General features: G+C 47.4%; 1 protein-coding gene across 1 annotated transcript in view; it reads right to left on the reverse strand.

Moving 5' to 3' along the window:
• Positions 1 to 18,879: 18,879 nt before the first annotated feature.
• slc60a1a (solute carrier family 60 member 1a) overlaps positions 18,880 to 21,183 on the reverse strand; it is an 80,610-nt gene continuing 78,306 nt past the window's right edge. The window contains exon 10 of the mRNA XM_078420897.1: positions 18,880 to 18,977. Coding sequence (XP_078277023.1) covers positions 18,925 to 18,977 — 53 coding nt within the window. The 3' untranslated portion in view covers positions 18,880 to 18,924. The remainder of the gene's footprint in view (positions 18,978 to 21,183) is intronic.

Consider the following 21,183-nt stretch of genomic DNA (forward strand, 5'->3'; position numbering starts at 1 on the left):
AAAATTATAAAAAGGCTGGACAAGCTCGATGCAGGAAAAATGTTCTCAATGTTGGGGGAGTTCAGAACCAGGGGCCACAGTCTAAGAATAAAGGGGAGGCCATGTAAGACTGAGGTGAGAAGGAACTTTTTCACCCAGAGAGTTGTGAATTTGTGGAATTCTCTGCCACAGAGGGCAGTGGAGGCCAAATCACTGGATGGATTTAAGCAAGAGTTAGATAGAGCTCTAGGGGCTAGTAGTGGAATCAAGGGATATGGAGAGAAGGCAGGCACGGGTTACTGATTGTGGATGATCAGCCATGATCACAATGAATGGCGGTGCTGGCTCGAAGGGCCGAATGGCCTCCTATTTTCTACGTTTCTATGTTTCTAAACTATTTAGCGCCTATTTAGCAGGAAAAGTGGTTGGTGTTGTGAGATCTCTATTCTGGTACCATTGCATTGGAGTCTGGTGAACACACTGCAGCTAAATCGGAGGTGAAAATAGCTGCGGTGTGGGAGGGATGTGAATCCTTGCTGTCTCTTAACTCCGCTTATGTTAAACTGAAGTGTTATCCTGCAAGAAGATGAGTCACGGCTGTTGTTTGTCACCGGGTTACTTCGCAGAAAGCTGCGTGATGTTTTCCACATTTATATAATCTCTCCCCAATACCCCCCCCCCCCCCCCCCCTCCCCTCACCGCCTCCATACCTGTTATTTACTTCTCAAGTCATTTCTTTTAATTCTCAAGCTTTAAATATTTCCACAGACCGGCCGTCTGAGAGGCTCCCCCCTCTCCAATGATGAATGCTGGATGAAACGTTTGTCATTCCCTCCCTGATCCTCTCTCCCTCTTTGAGTTGTTCCTTAAATCTCTTTTGTTCGACCAAAATATTGGCCCTCTTCCTTCATGCCGATGTGCTTCCTTGAATTTTAATTGGCATCAAATGTCACGATGCCTCGGGACATTTTTGGTCTCCAAATTTGAGGAAGGATATTCTTGCCATATGAGGGCGTGCAGCGTAGGTTTACTGGGTTAATTCCCGGAATGGCGGGACTGTCGTATGTTGAAAGACTGGAGCGACTAGGCTTGTATACACTGGAATTTAGAAGGATGAGTGGGGATTTTATCGAAACATATAAGATTATTAAGAGGTTGGACACGTTAGAGGCAGGAAACATGTTCCCAATGTTGGGGGAGTCCAGAACCAGGGGCCACAGTTTAAGAATAAGGGGTAGGCCATTTAGAACGGAGATGAGGAAAAGCTTTTTCAGTCAGAGAGTTGTAAATCTGTGGAATTCTCTGCCTCAGAAGGCAGTGGAAGCCAATTCTCTGAATGCATTCAAGAGAGAGCTAGATAGAGCTCAAGGATAGCCGGAGTCAGGGGGTATGGGGAGAAGGCAGGAAAGGGGTACTGATTGAGAATGATCAGCCATGATCACATTGAATGGTGGTGCTGGCTCGAAGGGCCGAATGGCCTCCTCCTGCACCTATTGTCTATTGTCTAATTTACCGCATTAAAGGTGGTGGGAAAATGCCAGTTGTTGTCGCGGCAATTAACTTTTCCCTCTCGAAATCTTGGCTGGTCAGTTGCCCGCCTGCCTGCCTCGATGATAGCACAGTCAATCAATCTTGCTGTCAAGTTTGAGTGATATGAGCGCACTGGTTTCTGAGTCAAAACTTCAGCACAGGGCGTAGCGGTAGAGTTGCTGCCTTCGAGACGCAGGTTTGACCCCAACAACGGGTGCTGTCTGTACGGAGTTTGCACTGCGTGGGTTTTCTCCGGGTACTCCGGTTCCCCCCCCCCCAACTCAAAAGACGTGCAGGTCTGTTGGTTAATTGGCTTCTGCAAGTTGTACAATTTTCTCCAGTGTGAAGGATAGTGTTAGTATACGGGGTGATCACAGGTGGGCCGAAGGGTGGCAGTGGAGCCAGGTACGATAGTGGCATTGCAGAGATTTTTACATAGGCTTATGGATATGCAAGCAAAGGATGGATATGGACTATGTTTAGGCAGATATAGGCATCTTGTTCAGCACAGACCTGTGGGCCGAAGGGCCCATTCCTGTGCTATACTTTTCTATGTTCTGGGACTCTTACGTTTTGCATCAGGAGTTATTTTCCAGCCCACATCCCCTTCCTCCTGGGTATTGAAGAGTTTTGTGCAGGATGAGGAGACGAAGGCAGTATTGTTAAGGCTTCTGATTTATCCTACACTTTGGCCAAGACCTTCTCTGGAGTTCCATCAGTAACCTGGTTCATTGGTTTCTTTAATATCAGGAGAATGGGGTTGAGAGGTGTAGATAGACCTGTCAGGCTTGAATGGCAGAGTAGACTGGATGGGCTGACTGACTGACTGACTGACTAACTGACTGACAGATCAGCACCTATGACCTATGAACTTATCTAAGTCCTAAAGGCAAAATGGTAAACAGGGTGAGAGGGGAAAGGTCAGGGTGACACAATTTGTATCGGGAGGAACTGCAGATGCTGGTTTACAATGTGATTGATGAGCCAAATTCTGGATCAGTAACTGTTTGGAACTGGAGCAGCAATGGCAGCCATCTTGGGCAGAGTGGGCCTGTTACTAGGAAGTTCCTATCTCAACAGGAGTGCCATTACAGCAAATGACCATATCACCCCTCGTTCTTACAACAGGTATAAGACTCGATGGGCCGAAGGGCCCCCATCCATGACGTTAATCTAAACTAAACAAGTACTTTTGGAAATCATGAAATGATAAAATAATCTCTATGGCGAATATGTTGAATTTGGAGAATTTATAAAAAAGTTCAACTAAATAGATGAATATATTTTCTGAAATAAAAATTGAGCCCAACCGAAAGGGAAATGAATACTATTTGGTTTGGCAAAATGTGTAGACAATCAAAGAAAGTGGCTATTTTTGTTGTACATCTGAATTAAAATATATATATATATATATATATGTATATTATGGTCTTGTATCATTTCATTTCTATATGGATGTGGAAATTTGGAGTGTGTTCTATTATCTTACAGGATGGCACAATCACATAATATGGGGAGAATTCTTAATGCTTCTTATTTCATTGAGAGAGAAGAAGGCACTCGACATGTGGAGTCCACCTTTGGTATAAACCTATCGTCTGCAGTTCCTTTCTTCACATTTTGTCTGCGGGAAACGCTGCTGGAAAGAACCTTGTGTTCTTTTGTTCATTTAACTTTCAACACAATAATGAATAAATTTAATTAAATTAATTTTCAAGGGTAAGACGTTGGCTCAGCATGGCGGTGAGAGGTCTCTGAAAATCTTCAAATTAAATCTTCAAAGTGAAAATCATTCGGAAATACCTGAAATTCTCATGAATTTTCTGCTTAGTCTGGGGGACGTAGTGAACAGTGTACCCGTGGATATTTATTCACAAAATGCTGGAGTAACTCAGCAGGTCAGGCAGCATCTCAGGAGAGAAGGAATGGGTGACGTTTCGGGTCGAGATCCCTTGGAGAAGTTGTGAGCATATATGGCTCTTGTATGATACGATACGATACAAGACGATAGAACTTTTTTTTATCCCAGGAAGGAAATTGGTCTGCCAACAGTCATAAAACACAACAAGATACATGAAACATGAAATTAAAGTGATGAGTGGAAAGCCCAGGATTGGGGATGTGCAAAGATTTGGGGGGAGGGAGGGGAAGGGGGAAGGGGAGTATGTATTATTAGTTACAGTTACTACGCCAAGCAGGATTGTTTAGTTTATTGTCATGTGCACTGAAGTAGAAGGAAAAGGTTTTGTCGCGTATTAACAGAGTCAGCAGAAAGACAATATGTGATTTAGACAATAGACAAGAGGTGCAGGAGTAGGCCATTTGGCCCTTCGAGCCAGCACATTGATCCATGTGCAATGTATAGACACCTGATAAGGGAATAATGCTTAGATAAGGGAATAACATTTTGGTAAGGGAATGAGGGGTGACGGATTGCACATTTGTGAAGGTAGCCACAAAACGCTGGAGTAACTCAGCGGGCCAGGCAGCATCTCTGGAGAAAAGGAATTGGTGACGTTTCGGGTCGAGACCCTTCTTCAGACTTCAGAGAGTCAGGGAGGGGGACTCTGGAGTTAGGGGAAGGTACAGAACAAAGCAGAGCCTGCATCGTGGCTCAGGTAAGGTGGAGCCCACAGTGGTCCATCCTTGGCTGGAGGTGAGGTGAGAGTGTAGGGATGCAAACAGCTCAGGTGTGAGTCAACTGACAGGTGTCCGCCTCAGCTTTTCTCAAGCAAGTGACAACAAGCTCATCACAGATTAAACAATGCACATAATCGGTAAATTCTTGACAGCCAGATCTATCCGAGCCAGAAAGTTGAACTGGATCTAATTTAATTAGTTACCTACACCCATTTTATAATCTCAAACTGGTTTGCCCAATATCACAGGTGCTCTGGAATAAATACTTCGAATTTAGCAGCTGCACGATCTCAGTTTTCGAACAGGATATTGGAGGAACAGCACCTCACATTTCACTTGGGCAGCTTACAGCCCAGCGGTATGATTATTAACTTCTCTAACTTCAATAATCTTACTTTCCCTCCCCCACCCGTGTTCTTCGACTTGTTTCACTCCTCGTGATTAATTTTACAGTTTGTATGCCCTGTTGTCATCTTCCCCTCAGCCAACAATGAACCATTCTACATTTGCTTGGTCACCGTCTGCTTTGATATGTCATTTTCATACCTTGCCCTTCCTTTTCTCTAGTTTCCCTCTCTCCTGACTCTCCGTCTGAAGAAGGGTCTTGACCCGCAACGTCACCGCTCCTTATCCTCCAGGGATGCTGCCCGACCCGCTGAGTTACTCCAGCATTTTGTGTCTTATCTTCACACATGTGCAATCCTACAGTAGTGATTGTAAACCATAAACGCAGTGGGTCAGGCAGCATCTCTGGAGGAAAAGGATGGACGACATTTCTGAAGAAGGGTCCCGACCTGAAACGTCACCGATCCTTATCCTCCAGAGATGCTGCCTGACCCGCTGAGTTACCCCAGCTCTCTGTTTAGAGATACAGCGTGGAAACAGGCCCTTCGGCCCACCGAGACAATGCAGACCAGCGATCACCCCGTCCACTAACACTATCCTACACACTAGGGACAATTTCCAATTTTACTGAATCCAATTAACTTGCAAACCCATATGGCTTTGGAGTGTGGTCGGAAACCGGAGCACCCGGAGAAAACCCACGCGGTCACAGAGAGAACGTACAAACTCCGTACAGACAGCAACCGTCGTGCTCGTACGGCACCCGTAGACAGCACTCTACCGTTGCACCACTCTCACAAGTTTAGTTCAGGCTAAGAAGGGCCGACGATCTTTTTGATGCATTCTCCATGAAATTCTAACACTTCTCATCAAAACGTTACCATTTCTGTTTTACAATCCCAACCTAAATCCTGTGGTGCTTTCCAACCTTTTGAACTCATTCCTATATAATCTTGCTTCGCCCCATTGAGTCCACACCGACCATCCATCATTATCTGCTCACACTAATTCCATGTATTCCCACTTTCTCATCCACTCCCTACACACCAGGGTTAATTTCCAGAGGCCAATCAACCTACAAATCCACAGATCTGTTCTTGATGTTGGAGGAAACCGGAGCATTTGGTGAAAACCCACGCAGTCACATGAGGAACGCGCAAACTCCACGCGGACAGCGATCGAGGACGAACCCGCAGTGAGACAGCAGCTCTACCAGCTGTGTCACTGGCATGGAAACAAGCCATTCGGCCCATCTCATGCATGCCTATTAAGATGTCTGTCCAACCTAGTCCCATTTGACCGTATTTGCTCTGTAGGCCTCTGAACCTTTTCAATCCACCGACCTGTCCAAATGAGTTGCCCTCAATAGTTCTACAGTTTTCTCAGGCGGCATGGTGGCACGGCAATAGAGCTTACAGCGCCAGAGACCCGAGTTCGATCCCGACTACGGGTGCTGCCTAAATGGAGTTTGTACGTTCTCCCCGTGACCTGCGTGGGTTTTCTTCGAGATCTTCGGTTTCCTCCCACACTCCAAAGACGTACAGGTATGTAGGTTAATTGGTTTGGTGTATGTGTAAATTGTCCCTAGTGTGTGTAGGAGAGGGTTAATGTGCGGGCATCTCGGTGGGCCGAAGGGCCTGTTTCCGCGCTGTATCTCTAAACTAAACTAAACAGAACGACCCAGTTTACCATCTACCCTCTGTGTGGAAAATGTTGCCCCTCAGGTCTCCTGAATCTTTCCCTCTCACCAAGCTAGTAAATTAGCAAATTTGCAGATGATACTAAGCTGGGGGGGTAGTGTGAATTGTGAGGAAGATGCAATAAGGCTGCAGGGTGTCTTGGACAGGTTGTGTGAGTGGGCGGATACATGGCAGATGCAGTTTAATGTAGATAAGTGTGAGGTTATTCACTTTGGAAGTAAGAATAGAAAGGCAGATTATTATCTGAATGGTGTCAAGTTAGGAAGAGGGAATGTTCAACGAGATCTGGGTGTCCTAGTGCATCAGTCACTGAAAGGAAGCATGCAGGTACAACAGGCAGTGAAGAAAGCCAATGGAATGTTGGCCTTCGTAACAAGAGGAGTTGAGTATAGGAGCAAAGAGGTCCTTCTACAGTTGTACCGGGCCCTGGTGAGACCGCACCTGGAGTACTGTGTGCAGTTTTGGTCTCCAAATTTGAGGAAGGATATTCTTGCTATTGAGGGCGTGCAGCGTAGGTTCACTAGGTTGATTCCCGGAATGGCGGGACTGTCGTATGTTGAAAGGCTGGAGCAATTAGGCTTGTATACACTGGAATTTAGAAGGATGAGGGGGGATCTTATTGAAACATATAAGATAATTAGGGGATTGGACACATTAGAGGCAGGTAACATGTTCCCAATGTTGGGGGAGTCCAGAACAAGGGGCCACAGTTTAAGAATAAGGGGTAGGCCATTTAGAACGGAGATGAGGAAGAACTTTTTCAGTCAGAGAGTGGTGAAGGTGTGGAATTCTCTGCCTCAGAAGGCAGTGGAGGCCAGTTCGTTGGATGCTTTCAAGAGAGAGCTGGATAGAGCTCTTAAGGATAGCGGAGTGAGGGGGTATGGGGAGAAGGCAGGAACGGGGTACTGATTGAGAGTGATCAGCCATGATCGCATTGAATGGCGGTGCTGGCTCGAAGGGCTGAATGGCCTACTCCTGCACCTATTGCCTATTGTCTATTGTCTATTGTCTAGTAGAGAGTGGTCCTGAGCTACTAGCTACCTGGCTGGCGATTCTCGGACTATCTTTAATCGGACTTTATCTTGCACCAAACGTTATTCCCTTCATCATGTGCCTACACGTTGGACGGCTCGATTGTAATCATGTGCAGTCTTTCCGCTGACAGGTTAGCACGCAACAAAAGCTTTTCCCTGTACCTCGGTACACGTGACAATAAACCAAACCTCACTAATAATAATAAGTTTCAGTAACTCAGCGAGACAGGCAGCATCTCTGGAGAGAAGGAATGGGTGAATGGTGCCTGAAGAAGGGTCTCGAACCGAAACGTCACCCGTTCCTTCTCTCCGGAGATGCTGCCCGTCCTGCTGAGTTACTCCAGCTTTTTGTGTCTACCTTCGGTTTAAACCAGCATCTGCAGTTCCTTCCTGCAATAATAAGTTTTGGACTACTCTACCCTGGGAAATACACTGTGCCTTTCCACATTATCTACATCACACGTGATTTTACATGCCTGTACAAAGTCACCTCTCAGCTCCCTGAGCCCCAGGGCAAAAATGTACCAGCTGATTATAATTCATGACCTCACGGTCCTTGCAACACCCTCGTGAATCTTTTCTGCATCCTTTCCAGCTAATTTACAAACCATCTGCAGCTGTACGGCCAGAAATGTTTGTGCTTGTTTCTCACTCTTCCAGTTCTAATTATTCAAAACAGCAGTTTCTCTCCTCCCCGACGCTGTCGCACTTGCAGCTTGCAACCACTCTTTCACTTTCCCCCTTTATGTTTGTTACAGCACCTGCAGTTTATTCTTGTTGCCAGAGCGGACCCATGCTTGACAATACCAGGGTTCGTCCCAAGAAAACCGCTGCTACTAGTGCAGAGGGATAGAAACATAGAAACACAGAAAATAGGTGCAGGTGGAGGGCATCTGGCCCTTCGAGCCTGTACGCACCGCCATTCATTGTGATCATGGCTGATTATTCACAATCAGTAACCCGTGCCTGCCTTCTCCCCTTATCCCTTGATTCCGCTGGCCCCTAGAGCTCTATCTAACTCTCTTTTAAATTCATGTAGGTTGTAAACCAAACGTGCTTGCTGAATTGACCTAAAAAAATAACATTAAGATATTCATCGATCATTAGAGCAGGGTTAAACCATTTGGTCCAAATCCCCCTCATCTCCTTTATAAAGGTACGTCCTTTTATTCTGAGGCTGTGCCCTCTGGTCCTAGTAGAAACACCCTCTCCCCATCCACTTTATCCAGGCCATTCACTATTCGGTATGTTGAGAAAAAGGACGTACCCTATCACAATGATTGATCCACTGCCCCAAGTATCCAACCCAGGATCAATCCTGACTCTGGGGTCACTGTCGGAATTAAAGGACGTTCTTTGAGGAAGGAGATGAGGAGGAATTTCTTTAGTCAGAGGGTGGTGAATCTGTGGAATTCTTTGCCGCAGAAGGCTGTGAAGGCCAAGTCAGTGGATATTTTTAAGGCAGAGAGGGGTAGATTCTTGATTGGTACGGGTGTCTGGGGTTATGGGGAGAAGGCAGGAGAATGGGGTTAGGAGGGAGAGATAGATCAGCCATGATTGAATGGTGGAGTGGACTTGATGGGCCGAATGGCCTCATTCTACTCCTATTCCTTATGACCGTATGAACCTGTTTGCTTCTTCCAGATGGTCTGATTTTCCCCTACCACCCAAAGACACGTCGGGTACTCAGTTAATTGGCCACTGTAAACCCTCGCTTGTGTAGATGGCGGGTGGGTGGGCCAAGTAGTGTCAATGGCATGTGCAGTAAATTTGTTGCAAGGAATTAAGAGAAAGAGCGTGGATGCTTCAAGACCCAGCACAGACTGGTACAATGGCGCAGGGTGGCACAGCGGCAGAGTTGCTGCCTTACAGCGCCGGAGACCCAGGTTCGATCCGGACTATGGGTGCTGTCCGTACGGAGGTTGTACGTTCCCTCCGTGACCTGCGTGGGTTTTCTCGGGTGCTCCTTCTACGGAGGACGTACAGGTCCAAAGGCGTACAGGTTTGTAGGCTCGTCGGCTTTGGTAAAGGTTGTAAATTGTCCCTGGTGTGTGTAGGATAGTGCTCGTGTGATGGATGGTTGGCGCGGACTCGGTAGGCCGAAGGGGCCTGTTTCCGCACTGTATCTCCAAACTAAAGGAGAACAACACAGACCCATGAATCAACACCAAAAATAATTAAGTGAAATTCCATAGCATTTTTAATATCTTTTATCTAACATTTCTTTGGTTGTCAGAACACAGACGAGTGCAGAGCACAACGAGCACAGATTATTCCGCCGATCAACATCCAGTCACAGGAGATATTCAATCAAAAATAGCTTTCACAAACAACATATTTAAATAATAAAACCAAATCAGCTCATTTTCAGGCAAAACAGAAATGAAAACTCATCGTTTAACATTGCCGCAAGGGTTAAAGAATGAAACAGGTACTAAATTAGATAGCAGCTCGGGAATGTCCTTGGAGATGTATGTGCAGGCTGTCCATTGCTTTGGCACATTGCTCAGGGCATACTGCCGCCTGTTATACTTCCTGCAAGCTATGATGCCACATTCATTGCTCCTTCCACGTGCACCTGGGAATAATCGCTGCGGTCAGTCTACAACTCTTCAACTAACCTAATGTGCGTCGAGCCAGTCCGAAAACTGACCAATAAATTAATTGTGGAATCCGGCCTCAACTAAGTTTCCCTGCGAAACAATAAATCATGGTCAACATCTCCTCCGTAAGTCCCTGATTGGTACGGGTGTCGGTGTCAGAGGTTATGGGGAGCGGGCAGGAGAATGGAGTTGAGAGAGAAAGATAGATCAGCAGTGATTGAATGGCGGGGTGGACTTGATGGGCCAAATGGCCTAATTCTGCTCCTATGACTTATGGACTTATGAAGTTGATTTGTAGGCCAGAGGGATCGATCACGGGATGGGAGCCAAGTCCTGAAGGCTTGGATCCTCAAATAATTTCTCAAATAGATGAGTGCATACTCAATAATGATTTTGGGCCCTGTCTTTCTCAAATGGCTTAGATCTCAATTCTTTTTCCGTTTAGTTTAGAAACCCAGCACAGAGGCAATTTACAGAGTGCCAATCGACCTCCAAACCCGCACGTCTTTGAGATGCGCGTGGGAAACCGGAGCACCCAGAGGAAACTCACGTGGTCACTGGGAGAACGTGCAACCTCCACGCAGACAAGTACCGGAGGTCAGGGTAGAACCCGGGTCTCTGGTGCTTTGAGGCAGCGGCTCTACCCGCTACGCCACCGTGCCGCCCTAAATCTGTGGCCACTCTTCTGAATTACCTTGCAAAGCACTCATTCACAAAATGCTGGAGTAACTCAGCAGGTCAGGCAGCATCTCAGGAGAGAAGGAATGGGTGACGTTTCGGGTCAACACCCTTCTTCAGACATCAGTCTGAAGAAGGGTCTCGACCCGAAACGTCACCCATTCCTTCTCTCCTGAGATGCTGCCTGACCTGCTAAGTTACTCCAGCATTTTGCGAATAAATACCTTCGATTTGTACCAGCATCTGCAGTTATTGTCTTATACTTGCAAAGCACTCACCTCTGAGTTCATGAGATAAAAGAGGCCATTACTCTTGCCTCGTGTAACAGCAGTTCCTCTGATTGCCAAAGGGCCTCTTAAAGGATTTGAAACAAATGGGTTTATGATTTTCCTTTACTGGAGTGAGGACTATATTGGTGAGGTGGTCGAAATTGATGAGCACGGGTGTCAGAGGTTATGGGGAGAAGGCAGGAGAATGGGGTTAGGAAGGAGAGATAGATCAGCCATGATTGAATGGCGGAGTAGACTTGATGGGCCGAAGGGCCTAATTCTAATCCTATCATGACTTTATGACCTTAAAATGAAGAAACAAGGAACTACAGATGCTGGTATACACAAAAGGACACAAAGTGCTGGAGTAAGACAATGGGTCGAACAGCATATCTGGAGAACTTAGATTGCTGGCGTTTTAGATTGGTATCCTCCTTCAGACTATTCGTGGTGGGGGTTCGGAAGATGTGTCCCGACCCAAAATGGGCACCTATCCATGTTCTCCAGGGATGCTGCCTGACCTGTTGAGTTACTCCAGCCCCCTGTGTACTTTTGGTGAGATGGTGAGAGGATGGGGGGGGGGTGGGGGAGTGGGATGGTATTGGGTCAGCCGCATCCTATGGTGTCCTAGGTCAGAAGTCTTTGCAGTTGGCTATCTAGAAACATAGAAACATAGAAACATAGAAACATAGAAAATAGGTGCAGGAGTAGGCCATTCGGCCCTTCGAGCTTGCACCGCCATTCAATATGATCATGGCTGATCATCCAGCTCAGTAGCCTGTACCTGCCTTCTCTCCATACCCCCTGATCCCTTTAGCAAAAAGGGCCACATCTAACTCCCTCTTAAATATAGCCAATGAACTGGCCTCAACTACCTTCTGTGGCAGAGAATTCCACAGACTCACCACTCTCTGTGTGAAGAAATGTTTTCTCATCTCGGTCCTAAAAGACTTCCCCCTTATCCTTAAGCTGTGACCCCTGGTTCTGGACTCCCCCAACATCGGGAACAATCTTCCCGCATCTAGCCTCTCCAACCCCTTAAGAATTTTATATGTTTCTACAAGATCCCCCCTCAGTCTTCTAAATTCCAGCGAGTACGAGCCCAGTCTATCCAGTCTTTCCTCATATGCAAGTCCCGCCATCCCAGGGATTAATCTGGTGAACCTTCTCTGTACTCCCTCTAAGGCAAGAACGTCTTTCCTCAGGTTAGGGGACCAAAACTGTACACAATACTCCAGGTGCGGTCTCACCAAGGCCCTGTACAACTGCAGCAGAACCTCCCTGCTCCTAAACTCAAATCCTCTTGCTATGAATGCCAACATACCATTCGCTTTCTTCACTGCCTGCTGCACCTGCACGCTTGCTTTCAATGACTGGTGCACCATGACACCCAGGTCACGTTGCATCTCCCCTTTTCCTAATTGGCCACCATTCAGGTAATACTCTACTTTCCTGTTCTTGCCACCAAAGTGGATAACCTCACATTTATCCACATTATATTGCATCTGCCATGCATTTGCCCACTCGCCTAATCTATCCAAGTCACTCTGCAGCCTCCTAGCATCCTCCTCGCAGCTAACACTGCCACCCAGCTTCGTGTCATCCGCAAACGTAGAGATGTTGCATTCAATTCCCTCGTCCAAATCATTAATATACACTGTAAATAACTGGGGTCCCAGCACTGAGCCTTGCGGTACCCCACTAGTCACTGCCTGCCATTCCGAAAAGGACCCGTTTATTCCTACTCTTTGCTTCCTGTCCGCCAACCAATTTTCTATCCACCTCAAAACTGAACCCTCAATACCGTGTGCTTTAAGTTTGTACACCAATCTCCTATGTGGGACCTTGTCGAAGGCCTTCTGAAAGTCCAGATATAACACATCGACTGGTTCTCCCTTATCCACTCTACTAGTTACATCCTCGAAAAATTCTATAAGATTCGTCAGACATGATTTGCCTTTGGTAAATCCATGCTGACTTTGTCCGATGATTTCACCACTTTCCAAATTTGATGCTATCACATCTTTAATAACTGACTCTAGCATTTTCCCCACTACCGATGTTAGGCTAACTGGTCTATAATTCCCCGTTTTCTCTCTCCCTCCCTTTTTAAAAAGTGGGGTTACATTAGCTACCCTCCAGTCCTCAGGAACTACTCCAGAATCTAAAGAGTTTTGAAAAAATATCACTAATGCATCCACTATTTCTGAGGCTACTTCCTTAAGCACTCTGGGATGCAGCCTATCTGGCCCTGGGGATTTATCTGCCTTTAATCCATTTAATTTACCTAACACCACTTCCCGACTAACCTGGATTTCCCTCAGTTCCTCCATCTCATTAGACCCCCGGTCCCCCGCTATTTCCGGCAGACGGTTTATGTCTTCCTTAGTGAAGACAGAACCAAAGTATTTGTTCAATTGGTCTGCCATCTCCTTGTTCCCTATGATCAATTCACCTGTTTCCAACTGCAAGGGACCTACATTTGCCTTAACTAATCTTTTTCTCTTGACATATCTATAAAAGCTTTTGCAGTCTGTTTTTATGTTCCTTGCCAGTTTTCCCTCATAATCTATTTTCCCTTTCCTAATTAAGCCCTTTGTCCTCCTCTGCTGGACTCTGAATTTCTCCCAGTCCTCTGGTATGCTACTTTTTCTGGCTAATCTGTATGCTTCATCTTTTGTTTTAATACTATCCTTGATTTCCCTTGTTAGCCACGGGTGCACTACCTTTCCTGGTTTGTTCTTTTGCCAAACTGGGATGAACACTTGTTGTAGTTCATCCATGCGACCTTTAAATGCCTTCCATTGCATGTCCACCGTCAATCCTTTCAGCATCAATCGCCAGTCTATCTTGGACAATTCACGCCTCATACCCTCAAAGTTACCTCTCTTTAAGTTCAGAACACTTGTTTCTGTATCGACTTTGTCGCTCTCCATCCTAATGAAGAACTCTACCATATTATGATCACTCTTGCCCAAGGGGCCTCGCACAACAAGACTGCTAACTAACCCTTCCTCATTACTCAATACCCAGTCTAGAATGGACTGTTCTCTCGTTGGTTCCTCGACATGTTGGTTTAGAAAACCATCTCTCAAACATTCCAAGAAATCCTCTTGTTGCATCTAGACTACGTGTGCAGGAAGTGAGTCCAACCGCAGCTCCAGCCGTTCAATGCGGTTTGCCAGGAGCTGCAGCTGGACACACTTCCTGCACACGTAGTCTAGATGCAACACCACATGACCAGAACACTGGGACTTCATGTCAATGGAGTGAACTCGTTGATTTACTACATGGGAAACCTGGTGTCCAGAAACAAACCTGTGTCCTACATCTATCCCCATGACCGTTGACATTTGGCCATACAGGTCCACCACCAGTTCTCCAGCACCCTTGGTTCCAGAGCTGTTCTGGAGCTTATCCGTGTTGCTGGAGCAACAGAGGTTGGAGCCCAACGGTACCGGAATGGTGCCGAGATACCTTCCCTCTAAACCTTTCCTATCCATGCGCTTGGACATCTCGTGGTCCTATCAAAGGGGGTGAGATTGGGGTTGGGACAATCACTAGGGCAAAGAAGAGGTTGGCTGGGCTGTCCATCTCCGGGAATAAACGCTTTGGTCTCAGCAAGATATTGGATGGGGTTTTAGTTCCGACTTTAGCGACACGGCAGGGGGAAGCCCGGTGTGGTCAGTTCGGACTTGGTGGGGCCAAAGGGCCCTCCACCTTTGGCCCCACCAAGTCCGAACCGACCACACCGTGCCCGTTCACGCTTGTCCTACGTGACCGTACGTTCTCAATCGCTCCCTACGCACCAGTGGCAATTTACAGAGGCCACCTAAACCTCCGAACTCGCACATCTTTGCGACGTGGGAGGAGACCAGGGCACCCGGAGGAAACCCATGTCATCACAGAGAGAACGTGCAAACTCCACACAGACAGCACCCGGGGTCAGGATCGATCACGGATCTCTGGCACTGTGAGTTCAAAGGGCCATTTAGAGTCAGAGAGTCATACAGCACGGAAACAGACCCTGAGGGTCAAACTGCCCGTATCGACCAGGAAATCCCATCCACGCTCGTCCCACCTGCCCGCATATGGCCCACATCCCTCGAAACTGCTCCTATCCTTGTACTTGTGTCAAATTGGCGCTAGACTGTAGGGAGTGGACGAGAGAGTGACATTTTCCTGCCTTCTCCCCATAACCCTTGACACACGTTCTAATCAAGAATTTGTCTATCTCTGTCTTAAAAATATCCACTGACTTGGCCTCCACAGCCCTCTGTGGCAATGAGTTCCACAGATTAATTAGCCTCTGACTAAAGAAGTCCCTACTCACGTCCTTTCTAAAAGAGCGCCCTTTAGTTCTGAGGCTATGAATGAAAGATTCATAGCCTCAAAAGCCTAAAGATTCACCACCTCGATCGTCTCATAGATTCAAAAATTCTATGACCTCTGGTCCTGGACTCTCCCACCAGTGGAAACATCCTCTCCACATCCACTCTATCTGTGCCTTTCATTATGCTGTAAGTTTCAATGAGGTCCACCCTCAACCTTCTAAACTCCAGCGAACAGAGGCCAGGTGCTGTCAAACGCACATCATATGCTAATCCACTCATTCCTGGAAACTTTCCTTGAACGAGATTAATTAATTTACATTCAGCTGTCTGTAATTCAATTTGATGTGAAATGCTACAACCTTTTCACCGTACCGCGGGCACCCGTGACAATAGGCTAAACTGAAACTGAACTCAGAAAGTGATTACTAAAATTTGACTTGAAATAGGCACTTAATACAACCTCGCGGTGAGTTGATAATAAATTGAAATTCCACCTGAAAGTGACAAAACATAAGTTTGGAGAAAGGAATATCGTGGTCTGTTTTTCCATGGTTGTTGCACATTGATAGTTTACACACAAAAAAAATCAGACTGAAACAGACTGTGAATTATTGCAGACAGAGCTAAAGAGAAGAGTATCCTGCAATCGAACTACTCTGTTCCTGATCCAATGTGTTACCACCAGCTTCCATTTGTAACCCATTTGGTTACTGGGGTGTCTCTTCAAGCTAAAATCAGCCACATCGTACATCGATTGAGCAACCATTCCTGTAACGTACAGAGGGTCTTCTACACTGTATCAGGTTTAGTTTAGTTTAGTTTAGAGATACAGAACAGAAACAGGCCCTTCGGCCCACTGAGTCTGCCCCAACATTAACACCACCCTACACACACTAGGGGCAATTTTTAAACTTTTGTACCAAGCTAATTCACCTACAAACCTGTGGAGTTTGGAAGGAAACCGAAGATCTCGGAGAAAACACACGCAGGTCAGGAGGAGAAAGTAGAAACTCCGTACTGACAGCACCTGTAGTCGGGTGTCACAAAATGCTGGAGTAACTCAGCAGGTCAGGCAACATCTAGGAGAGAAGGAATGGGTGACGTTTCGGGTGGAGACCCTTCTTCAGACTGATGAAGGGTCAGTCTGAAGAAGGGTCTCGACCCGAAACGTCACCCATTCCTTCTCTCCTAGATGCTGCCTGACCTGCTGAGTTACTCCAGCATTTTGTGATACCTTCAATAGACAATAGACAGTAGACAATAGGTGCAGGAGGAGGCCATTCGGCCCTTCGAGCCAGCACCGCCATTCAATGTGATCATGGCTGATCATTCTTAATCAGTACCCCGTTCCTGCCTTGTCCCCATACCCCCTGACTCCGCTATCCTTAAGAGCTCTATCCAGCTCTCTCTTGAAAGCATTCAGAGAATTGGCCTCCACTGCCTTCTGAGGCAGAGAATTCCACAGATTCACAACTCTCTGACTGAAAAAGTTTTTCCTCATCTCAGTTCTAAATGGCCTACCCCTTATTCTTAAACTGTGGCCCCTTGTTCTGGACTCCCCCAACATTGGGAACATGTTTCCTGCCTCTAACGTGTCCAGCCCCTTAATAATCTTCGATTTTGTACCAGCATCTGCAGTTATTTTCCTGCACCCATAGTCAGGATCGAACCCGGGTCTCTGGTGCTGTAAGGCAGTAGCTCCACCAATGCGCCACCGTACCGCCCTGTACGAATCCTGAAATAGTAGCTGCAATGAGTCGTTCCCTTCACACTTCCAGCTTCAGGGACCGTTTGTTCCCAGCTGTTATCAGGCAACTGAAACATCCAACCACAACCAGAGAGCAGTCCTGAACTACTATCTACCTCATTGGTGACCCTCGGACTATCCTTGATCGGACTTTACTGGCTTTACCTTGCACTAAACGTTATTCCCTTATCATGTATCTGTACACTGCAAATAGATCGATTGTAATCATGCACTGTCTTTCTGCTGACTGGTCAGCACGCAACAAAAGCTTTTCACTGTACCTCGGTACACGTGACAATAAACTAAACTGAACTGAACTGAACTGATGAAAAGCGAGGAGTTGATTTGCTAACTTGGCTAATAATCCTCCCTCAGCTCCTTGGCCAACGATCCCAATGTCACCAAAAATAAAATTAACGAGCATATTAAGTGCTGTACATAAATTTAATATTGCATCTCCCACATTAGACCTGGGACCGTGTGTCATTGTAGTTAATGTACTTTGAGATTAATACAGCAAACCTTTACGTTGGTATCCCCATTGGCACCAACAGCTTATGCGTGACAAAGCTCCTCTCTGCTGTGGCTCTGGGCTCTTGGCCCACCAGTTGTGGGTTCAATTCCCAGCATGGAAAGATGCAAAATTGAACTCAGTAAATCTGGGAATGTTTGCCCTGAAAACAAGGGCAGTGAAAGAGGAATGGCCACAAAAGGTGCTGGAAAAAAACCTTGTGGGTCACGACTATCCTTCAGTGAACCTGGTCAGTGTCACATACCGGTCTGGGTTACATCTATCTTTTATATCCTGCGATATAATCATCAGTGGTGCGGCTGACATTTCTTGCCCGATCCTAACTCTAGAAGGAGCGGGATATGGAATTGGCTCTCCCAGTGCGTTGGGATGCTCCAGAAAGTGTCTACATGCCACAAGGTTAGCTGCTGCAGCTGACCCAAGGAGAAATGGGCAACAAATGGGGCATCCAACCTGTGCTACACTACACTCAGGCAGGCAGCGAGAACAAAGGGGGGCCTGTTGTTGGGGGGGGGGCGGGAACAACTTTATGGGGAGAAGGCAGGAGAACGGGGTTAGGAGGGAAAGATAGATCAGCCATGGTTGCATGGCAGAGTAGACTTGATGGGCCGAATGGCCAAATTTTGCTCCTATCGTTTATGACCTTATAGCATGGGGGTGGCTGCTGAGAACAGAGTATGGGGTAGAAGGAAGAGGGACTATAATGACTACTTTTGTAACTTTGTCGCTACCCTTGCATAAGTACTGTACACGAGACAAAGAATCTCACTGTACCAAGTACAAGGGACGATAAAGTATCAAGAAAGTAGCGATCGGTCCATCAGAACGTAGCCTAACTTTGGCAGAGGTAGCGACACATTCGTCTGCTGACTGGTTAGCACGCAACACAAAAAGCTTTTCACTGTACCTCAGCACACGCGACAATAAACTAAACTGAACTTCACTTCACTCGTCACTAACATAGGGGAGGGGTGGGAGTGCTTGGCAGATGCCTGCTATCTCTGTGTGTGCATGGTCTCCCGTAATAAGGGCCTTCATTATCACCTCGAGTGAACTTGGAATGAGACAGTTGATTTCTCGCCTGAAACATTTGGCATTTTGCTTCAAAACAAATGGCAAAAAACCCCCCAAAAAAATCAAGAAAATCATTAACCTGAACAAATCGAATGTTTTACTTTTGAAGAAAACAGTTCTACTTGGAAAAAAAAAGAAAAAGACATGCTTGTTAACTCAGGTCCCGTGTGCTGCTGATTAAGGCGATCATTGTTACTTCTTCCTTTCAAACGTCCGTTCTCGAAGGAGGTTTATCGTCGGCCAAAATCTTCGGTGGGACGCGTCAGTTTAAACTAGAAGCGGAGACAAAAGCGACCTAGCCACTTCTCAAATGGTCGGGGGGAGGGGGCTGCTCGTAGATCGTCGCAGCGAAGGTCCATCGTTAAATGTCCGCACAGGTTTATTATCAGTCCATTCCGACACTGAGCTGGATCCGTTCAGAACTCCTGTGCGTGGCAGTGGCTGGTCGCTTGCTAAACCTCAGCTCTGGTACGTAAACTGGGACTCGGCTATCGTGGGCGATTTCGACGGCCCTGCGGGAAATGAACACAGTCGGAGTTGGAAATGAGTACGCGGGTCGCTCGCGAGGCCATCAGGCCGTGAGCAACAGGAGCAGAATTAGGCCGCTCGGCCCGTCACGTCTACTCCGCCATTCCAACATGGCTGGTCTATCTCTCCCTCCTGACCCCGTTCCCCTGCCTTCGCTCCGTAAACCCCTGACAACAGTTGGCGCAGCGGTAGAGTTGCTGCCTCACAGCGCCAGAGACCCGTATTCGATCCTTATCAAACGCGCCCTGAACCCGTCCCACAGTTCATTGTTGATGGTTGGTCCAGGGGCCAACAGTTTAAGAATAAGGGGTAGGCCATTTAGAATGGAAATGACGAAAAAAAAATTCAGTCAGAGAGTTGTAAATCTGTGGAATTCTCTGCCTCAGAAGGCAGTGGAGGCTAATTCTGTGAATGCTTTCAAGAGAGAGCTAGATAGAGCTCTTAAAGATAGCGGAGTCAGGGGGTATGGGGAGAAGGCAGGAACAGGGTACTGATTAAGAATGATCAGCCATGATCACATTGAATGGCGGTGCTGGCTCGAAGGGCCGAATGGGCTCCTCCTGCACCTATTGTCTATTGTTAGTCGGTGTGGGCAAGTTGGACTGAAGGGTGTATGCTATAACTCTTTGTGTAGGTATGTTGGTTAATACCATCCAGCCGGGGCTTCTGGGGGGCAAACTGGAGTGCACAGGAGTGGATCACCACCTCACATCCTAGATTCTGGACTACCTCACCAACCGACCACAGTGTGTGAGGACAAAGGACCTGGTCTCGGACAGGGTGGTCTGCAGCACTGGGGTTCCGCAGGGAACAGTGCCAGTGCCATTCTTGTTCACCCTGTACACAGCGGACTTCAGGCACAGCTCTGCAGACTCCTATCTACAGAAGTTCTCTGACGACTCTGCCATCGTCGGCCTTATCATGGGCGACGAGGACAGGGTGTACAGAGAACTGATCGAGGAGTTTGTGGACTGGTGCCAGCGGAACTGCCTCCGGATCAACGCGGGGAAAACCAGGGAGATGGTGGTAGATTTCCACAGGCACAGCCAGGTCCCCCCGACACCGGTGAACATCCAGGGAATGGACATCGGGAGGGTGGACTCTTCTAAGTACCTGGGTGTTCACCTCAATAATAAAATGGACTGGACTGAAAACACCAATGCGCTATACAGAAAGGGCCAGTGCAGACTTTATCAGCTGAGGAAACTCAGGTCCTTTGGAGTGCAGGGGGCACTCCTAAGGACCTTCTACAACACGGTGGTTGCATCGGCCATTTTCTATGGAGTGGTCTGCAGCATCTCAGTGGCGGAAGGGAAGAGACTCGACAAGCTGGTCAGGAAGGCCTGGGTTGCCCCCCCCGACTCAGTGCAGGTGGTGGGAGAGAGGAGGATGATGACAAAGCTAACATCGCTGCTGGACAACGACTCCCACCCCATGTAGGACACTGTCACTGCACTGAGTAGTTCCTTCAGTGACAGACTCCTTCACTCCAAGTGCATGAAGGAGAGATATAGGAGGTCCTTCCTTCCCTGCAAGGAACTTTTCATCAAATCCATCTCGTTCCAGGTTCGATTCATCACCCATTCCTTCTCTCCAGAGATGCTGCCTGACCCGCTGAGTTATTCCAGTCTATCACTGGAGGGAAGAGGACAGATGACATTTCTGGTTGGAACTCTTCTACGGACTCTTCTACGGACTAAAACGTCACCTGGCCATACCCCTCCGCGGATGCTGCCTGACCTGTGTCGTCAGGACTTATTTGCTTCCCTCGCCCCAATGAGGTGGAGGATAAATCTGTAGTTTAGAGGCACAGCGCGGAAACAGGCCCTTCGGCCCACCGGGTCCGCGCCGACCAGCGATCCCCGCGCATCCTATCGCACACCAGGGGCAATTTTACCAAGCCAATTAACCTACAAACCTGTACGTTGCTTTGGAGTGCGGGAGGGAACCGAAGATCTCGGAGAAAACACGCGCAGGTCACGGGGAGAACGTACAAACTCCGAAGAGGGAGCGCCCGTAGTCGGGATTTAACCCGGGTCTCCGGCGATGTAAGGCGGCAGCTCTACCGCTGCGCCACCGTGCCGTGGGATTAACCTATGCAGACATTGCATGCTGTCCCAAATGACCTGGCAATTCAACTCAGTGGGCCATTGGGGGTGGGCAATGAATGCTTGTCTTGCCCGGGACAGA

Source organism: Rhinoraja longicauda, chromosome 24 (assembly GCF_053455715.1).
Source record: "Rhinoraja longicauda isolate Sanriku21f chromosome 24, sRhiLon1.1, whole genome shotgun sequence".
Classification (NCBI taxonomy): Eukaryota; Metazoa; Chordata; class Chondrichthyes; order Rajiformes; family Arhynchobatidae; genus Rhinoraja; species Rhinoraja longicauda.